Source organism: Protobothrops mucrosquamatus, unplaced genomic scaffold (assembly GCF_001527695.2).
Source record: "Protobothrops mucrosquamatus isolate PMUCROS unplaced genomic scaffold, P.Mucros_1.0 scaffold532, whole genome shotgun sequence".
NCBI classification, from domain to species: Eukaryota; Metazoa; Chordata; class Lepidosauria; order Squamata; family Viperidae; genus Protobothrops; species Protobothrops mucrosquamatus.
In genome coordinates, this window is record NW_015386839.1 from 143,595 (window position 1) to 151,879 (window position 8,285).

The following is an 8,285-nucleotide window of genomic DNA, read 5'->3' on the forward strand; positions in this document are numbered from 1 at the left end:
CTAGGGAGGATTTTATTTGGGGTTTATCTTTTAACAATTTGACAGAGACACAACTTTAAAATTTGATTTAATTCGGTTTTATCGGGGGGGAATGTATTTATGTTTTGTTTTAAATATGTTGTGCGCCGCCCTGAGTCCCGTTGGGAGAAGGGCGGCATATAAATTAAATTTATTATTATTATTATTATTATTATTATAGAGTAAAAGTAATGTATGAGAAAAATAAAGCACACATGAAAATAAATAGAATGTCTAGTGAGTGGTTAACATTAAGCAGGAAGACACATGTGAGATATTCTCTTCTTTGTTTAATATATTTGTAGATGTGTGCATAACAAATGTTTGGAGTGACATCAGAGGTGGTTGGGGATGTGAATATTCATATATTTTCATATGCAAATTATGTTGGCCCTGAACTCATTTGAACTGAACATGAGATATAGATACCTTACACCAGTGGTGGCGAACCTATGGCACGGGTGCCAGAGGCGGCACTCAGAGTCCTCTCTGTGGGCACGCGTGCTGTCGCCCCAGTCCTACGCCTTCAGCTGGGTTTTATAAAACCTTTTTGCTTTAAGCCTCTGCCTCCATGTGCAAAACAAAAAAAAGGTTCAATCAATCAGTCAATTTCAACTTCTTGCGGGAAAAAAAGATCTTGCAAAGTTGGAATTGATTGATTGAACGTTTTAGTCCCACCCAGTCTGCCGTTACCACCGCAGCCACGCCCACCCAATGGTCACACCTACCCAATGGCCACACCCACCCAATGGCCACAGCCACCCGGCACCTGACGATGCATAAATGGGTTTTGGGTTGCAGTTTGGGCACTCGGTCTCTAAAAGGTTCGCCATCACTGCCTTACACTAACATACCTCCTACTGAAACATCAATCCTATAAAATGTTGGACAGAACAGAGTTAGTATTACAGTTCTAAAATAAGCAAAATTAATTAAGGGGGAAACCAAAAAAAGTGCACTTACTGTTTCGCACAAGGCAGCGTAAACCCTACAGGAGAGAACATAATATGTTACTAAAATAGTCTTAAGAATCATACAGATCATGAATGTTGCTTCACCTCAAAATGGGTATTAAATTTTATCAGTAGTTTTTCTCATGTATATTTTCGACTCAAAAAACCCCCCATTTAACTGATACTAAGCTTGACAGACATTTATTAGTTTACTAAGCTGGGTATTTATTAAATGATTTTTCACCTGCAACCACTTTAATGTGTTTAAAAAAATGTATTTTTTCTTTTGTCATAGATGTGATTATAAATGTATTCTGAGAAACAAATGTAAAAAGCTGTGTTTCTGAATCATTATTAAAAAAGGAAATACAGTTTTATCTTGTTTATATGCAAATACTCCTATAAAAATAGGCAGAACAGTTAACATAGATCACAAAGATAAAAATGGTTGACATTTATTTTCCTGTTAATTCTATTTCTCTATGATTCGACTGTTTATTGAAAGTAATTTTTTTTACAGATTAGAGTGACATCTTCCCCTTTGAAATCCTAAAGGTTCAAATAAGTAGCAGAAAAGTAAGCAGAATGTCTTATCATACGAACAAAGAATGATAAACACAAGAAATCTAGGTACTTTAAAAAAGGATCAGGTTTTGATTATTTGGTTGCAATCACCATTTTGATATTGATGATCCCTCCTTATGGTTGCCCAAATTCCTAGGGTAATTTTATGCAAAGTACTCAAATCTTTAGCTTTTCTATCCTTAGGAAATATTGACAGTGTGACTGAAATGATTATTTAGTCAATCTATGCGTAGCCATTTCAGCCATTTCAAAACAAAAAAAAATCCCCAAAGTTACCAGGACACCATATTTTTACAAGTGAGTAAGATCCTATTTTGATCCTAGTTCACATGGAGAATGTTAGCTTTCTTGACAAAATTTCCCAAATGTCATCTGATGGAAAACTCTACACTGTACTAAGAATCATTCACAGATACATGGAGGGTCAACCTAAAGTATCATATAATGTCTCCAATAACATTCTGTCATGGTGTGTTCAAAATAAACAGTTACTACCATGTGAGTAGTATTTTTGCAGAGCTTATAACCTTAAAAGAAGTCCTATTACTTTTACTGTTCTGTGTTGACACATACTTCCCGTACGTTGCCCCAACTTTCCAAAACTGTGGTTAGGGATGTTTGCATATTTGTCCTTAATCACATCATTGCTGTGCGATTTCAGCCAAAAGAACGAAGAAAGAAGAAAGAAGGAAGGAAGGAAGGAAGGAAGGAAGGAAGGAAGGAAGGAAGGAAGGAAGGAAGGAAGGAAGGAAGGAAGGAAGGAAGGAAGGAAAAAGAATTGTATAAGTTTCTGTATGTGGTTGCGAAGTGTCAATGCATGTTCTCCACAATCTGTTTTAGGACAGGCTTGGCAGATAAACAATAATAAAAGAACTTACAGTTTATACACACCAAGCACACTAGTGTTCTTACATGCTTTTATCTATATTCTGAAGTTCCCAGTGACTTATGCTTATACTAGATTCTTCCTAGAATTCTACACTATATAAAATTCTCAAAGTTAGAATCAAATTATAGAGTTTTAGAATCAAATATTTTAGGGCTAACATTTCAAGACTTAAAAACTACCTCTGACCATTAAATGGAGGTGTAGACTACTGTAGTTTGTATCTCTTGGTTGCTGTCTAGTAGTTCTCTGCCTTCCTATAGCTCTAAAAGGCAGTAATATTTCTTTAAAAAGCAATGCAAAACAATATACTTGTTCCATGCATTTTTTTGCAAATTATATTTGCATGCAAGTTATTTTGTGCAGCTTGATTTTTATGTTTATAGAGAACATCTTTGACAGTAAATATAATAATTCTGACAGGTATGCAATATTATCATCGTTTGGTTTAGTATTAAGATTCTTATTAAGGAATGCAAAAACATAGGGAGAAGTCACACGTTTGCAGGGAAGTTAAATATGTTACTTTTGGGAAGGGTCATTTCCTGGAGTGGTGGTTTATTTATCCCTCAGTTCCTTTTACCACCATTACCAGTAGCACAAGTAGGCAGAGAACTATTCCCATAGCACTTGTACGCTGTAGATGATCTTGTTGAATATTTAAAGATGAATTATAAACATATTTTATAAAGATCAAATAAAACACCATCAGGTCGACTATGACATTCAAATAATAGAAAATGAAGCTATTGTACTGCATTAGATCGAGTCATATAGGAAAGCTTTAAATCTTCCTGAAGTTTCTGAAATCTTTAAAAATAACTTTAAAAAATCTAAGACATTTTTCTAGCAGGAGTCCTTTAAGAACCCATCTCCTCCACCTGTTTTATAGCTTATTTTTATTCTTAGAAATTTGCAGATCAAGCTATTATTTAAAAAAGATTTATTGTCTAGATTTAAATTCTGGAAGATTTTAAGAAATGTTAAAATCTTAAAAATAAACTAAAGTTACTATCAATTTTAAAAAGATAGTCCTCAAGTTATGACCATTTGTTTAATGAGTACGAAGCCTCATTGAAAAGTGACTTATGACCACTTTTGTTGTCATGTGATTGCAATTTGGACTGTTGGCAATGTTCTCGCATTTATGAAAGGTTGCAGCATTCCGTGATCATGATTTGGAACTACTTTTGTAATTTTCTGGCAAAAAAATCCATTGGGAAAACTGGATTCACTTAACAACTATGTGATTTGTTTAATGACCTCTGATTTGCTTAACAATCTTGGGATTCACTTAACAACTGTTGTAAAAATTGTCATAAGGTCTGACTCAACTTAATGATCACAATGCTTTAAGATGGAAATTCCAGTCCCACTTTTGGTTATAAGCTGTGGTCTATCTGTACATTTCATTTGCTCTTCTAAACAGTCAATTTAGTCTGTACTTAAATGTAATATGGGAATAATTTAATTTAGCAAAGTAATTAGACATTTTTATCCTCAAAATTATGAAAGGCATTCATTATTAAAATTATTGTTTTTATGCTTCTTCCAATAATTCACTGGTTATGATATTCTGATATTCTGGTTAATAGGTGCTACTAATAGGCAACTTACAGTACATGAGTAAACATAATGTTGGAGGAAGTAACTTTACAATCTTACAAATGAATACTTGCAACCTGGAATTCATACTGTGTACTCATGTGAATACTGAAGTCATATTTGCTAAAATATTAAATCAAATCCTTTTATTTTTATTTAAACATATTTAAATTAATTATAGACATTAATTTCAATGGAACTAAGTATAAATGCACATATTTATCATGAAGTAATTGGGGAAACATGACATTAAGCAATATTACTCTAACTAGTTCACACTGCTTACTGAGGTTAAGAAAGAAACGTTAAGGTCACAATCACACAATCACTATCTCTACTTTCTATATACATTTTCTCTTGACACAATTGTTCCCTTTTCATCATGTATATTCAACATAGATGGTCATGCAAGAAAAACATGGACAAACTGCACTATCATCACTGGTTAAGAAATTTACTATGTCCTCATCCGGAAGTTAATAATCTTGGTTTCCTACTATTGTACAATTCATAACAGATGTGTGACTGTTGTTTTGTGAAACAACTTTAACTGCTTGAATTAGTCTTGTCTCATTTTAGAAGCAAGACTTACTTTTTTGGGTGTGTGTTGCACTTTCAGTATTCTAGGTACAGATAGCCCTCCACTTATGACCAACATGACAATGCTGCAAAAAAGTGACTTACAACTGTTCCTTGCACTTACAACTATTGCACAGTCCCTGTAGATACATAATGGCAATTTGGGCACTTGGCAGCCAGCATGTATTTACAATGGCTGCAATATCCTGAGGTCGCACAATCACAATCTGTGACTTTCTCAGCTAGCTTGTAACAAGCAAAATCAATGGGGAAAAGCTGGATTCACTTAATGACTGTAATGAGAAAGGATGTAAAATTGTGTGTGGTCATGTGACGACTCAATAAGTGCACTACTTGGTGACAGAATGTCTGATCCCAGTTTTGGTTGTAAGCTGAGGACTATTTATAACTTTTTTTTCCTTTACTACTCCTAAGTGTAGTGTTGGGGCTAGATTTACCATAGCACAAGCATTTCTTTTTGCTACCAACTAATGATCATCCAAATTTTTGCTACACAGATCTGAGAGTTAAAAGAAGATAATTGGCTAAGTAAAGCCATCTTTCTTTCTTTCAAGCTGACCCAGGCTTTGCAAGGCCTCTCCCCCTGCCTCATAACCCTCTTTTGCTTTTTTTTTTAAAAAAAATCTTTTAGACTGTGGAAGTCTGTGGAAAACAGACTTCATTTAAAAAATGTAATTGCTGGCATCCATTCAGGAATTAAGTAATAGTTGCTGGTAATGTTTATATATGTGGATGGGTGCAGATTTTTTTAAATAAAAAAGAAGCAAACATAAATATACAAATGCTTTATTTGGTAATATTGTTATAGTTTTAACATTCAAACTATCATTCCAAGAATGCTATAAAAATATGAACTTATCAGTAATGGCTTTCCCCTCAGGCATTGAGATACTAATGTTGGAGCTCAGGGATTGAAGAGATGAATGGGTATATTTATGGACCGGGCACCTGGTTTTTCTTGATTTTTCTCACTTTTTCTTTTTGAATTACTGTAGTTGTAATGTTTGTGTTTTTATTACTGCTGATAGCCATCCAGAATTGTGTGCTACAAGATAGGTGGCCATATAAATCTTTTAAAGAAACAATTAATGCAGAATTAGTGAAAACATGAGGACTATGTAAAGCAAGAAACTGAATATAACATCTGAAGTACATTTCAGCTGTATTATTAGAGCTTAACCTCTTCAGGGCATGGCTATACAGATATCCTCGACTTACAACTTCAACTGTTCAAAGTTACAAGAGCACTGAAAAAAGTGACTTATAACCGTTTTTCACACTTACAACCTTGTACAGCATCCCCATGGTCATGTGATCAAAATTCAGACATTTGGCAACTGATCCATATTTATGTTGGTTGCAGTGTCCGGGGGTCATGTGATCACCTTTTGCGACCTTCTGACAAGCAAAGTCAATGAGGGAGCCAAATTCACTTAACAACCGTGTTACTAATTTAACAGGTGCAGTGATTCACTTAACAACGGTGGCAAGAAAGATCATGAAATGGGGCAAAACTCACTTAACAAATGTATCATTTAGCAATAGAAATTTGGGCTCAGTTGTGGTCATAAGTCAAAGATTACCTGCACAATGATCCCTAATCAAAATAAAACAAATATATACATGGTTTGTTTCTGATGACTCTTACATAATCTAATTGCTGATTAATTTTATTTGCATTTACTGAACACATGTGCACTGAATGTATGCTGGATACTTGTTTATATTAATTTTTTGAAATGCTATTGCTTGTATTTTTGTATTAGAAGTTACTATGAGATAAAAAAATTGATATAAAATGTAAAGAAATTCACTTTCAGTCAAAATATTTTCTTCCGTGAAAAATATGGTGAACAAGAGTATATTTTAATACATCTCTTTACCTAGGGAATACACAATATGCTGTGCTGTGATACAGCTGCTAAAAAAGCAAATACAATCTTGGGATGCAATTAACAGGAACACAAAGTCCAGGTAATAATCATTCCCTGATCAGACCCAATTGGAAATACCGGACACCAACCCTGGATACTGTAGCTTAACAAACAAGTAATAACTGAAGCAAGTTCAAAGGACTGAATCTAAGGATGAGGGTCTGATAACTGCATGAATAGGAACCCTAAAAGGATCTGTTCATTATTTGACTGAAGAGACATCAGATAGCAATCTTCAAATACTTGAGGGGCTATAGGGGAGGGAATAGATTTCTTTATCGCTCCAGAATAGAGCTAAGAAATTACCAAATTAAATGTTTATTGTGGTCATAGACCAATATCAACTAATGCAGTGGTTCTCAACCTGTAGGTCGGGACCCCATTTGGGGTCGATCGACCATTTCATGGGGGTCGCCAAGCAAGGCTGTCTGCCATTTTTTTGTCCATTTTTTTTGTCTGCCATTTTTTTCCCCTTTTCCAGCAGGTGCCTTACCTCCCTTGGGCTGGGCCAGCTGGTGGTCGGCTGCTCCGTCTCTGCCGCTTGCCAGCTACGCCTCGGCTGGCGCAGGGGGAAGAACCACGCATGCGTGGCGCTCCCGGGCAGGGAAAGTCCTCGACTTACGACCGGTTGGGTAGTCCTCGACTTACGACCGGCTTAGTCCTCGACTTACGACCGGCTTAGTCCTCGACTTACGACCGGTTGGGGTCGCGGCATTAAAAAGGTTGAGAACCACTGAACTAATGGGTTAAAACTGCAAAGGAAGCAGCTTCAAGCTAAACATTAGGACGCACTTCCGGAGTGCTTTAGCTGGGAGCCAGTGCAACAGTCAGCAACAGGCAGTGAGTTTTCATTCATTACTTTCATTGGAGGTCTTTAGCACCTGGATGGTCATCTGCCACAAGTGTTCTTGTGAATCTTATAAAGGGTTGGACCAGATGACCTGTAATTTCCCTTCCAGCTCTATGATTCCAACAACACATATGGCCAAAATCAGAGAAATAACAACACCTTCTATGGCACAGGTGTCCAATCTTGGCAGCTTTAAGACCTGTGGACTTCAACTCCCAAAATTCCCCAGTCAGCCATGCTTAAAGTATAAATATTAAAGTAGCCAAAGCTACTTTAATATTTATTTACACCCTCGTTCTATGGTGGTTATGCTAATAGGAAAATAGACTGAAAAACAAAATGCAAAGATCAAAACTGCAAGATCGGGATCTTTTTGGACACCTGGAAAAGATCAGATACACCCCGATCCACAAAAAGCTTCAGAAATAAAACTGGTACTCTAACCTGCAACTAACGCAGAAAGAGGCGATCGGGGACCGAGAATCTTGCCTAAAGTTTCTCAAGGGGAGTTCAAGGCAGAATCCGTTCGCACGTTCAACGTCCCCAAACGGGCGACTCCCAAATGTTCACATCATCCGGCAGGCCCAAGGTAGGAAAGGCTGCTTAACACACACGTGTCTCTCCCGAATACAGTGAGTTACGCTTGGGAAGAAAGACGCGTGTCTGTCCCTCCGCCCTGCTTCCCACGCGCATCAGGCAGCCCGCGCACTACCACGCTGTGCGCCCGTCCGGGCCCCACTTACCGGCTGGGAACAGTTGAAAAGCGGCGGGGCGCTGAGGAGAAGCCTCAGCCCTGAGAGCCCAGGGAGCAGCCCCGCCAAGAGCACGAAGGACCACGAAGCGCTTCCCCTCAT

General features: G+C 37.0%; 1 protein-coding gene across 1 annotated transcript in view; it reads right to left on the reverse strand.

Annotated features, from left to right (window-relative positions):
• IL17RA (interleukin 17 receptor A) overlaps positions 1–8,285 on the reverse strand; it is a 26,262-nt gene extending 17,977 nt beyond the window's left edge. Inside the window, exons 1-2 of the mRNA XM_029284326.1 lie at positions 8,175–8,285; positions 982–1,006 (exon numbers count right to left, since the gene is read on the reverse strand). Coding sequence (XP_029140159.1) covers positions 982–1,006; positions 8,175–8,285 — 136 coding nt within the window. The remainder of the gene's footprint in view (positions 1–981; positions 1,007–8,174) is intronic.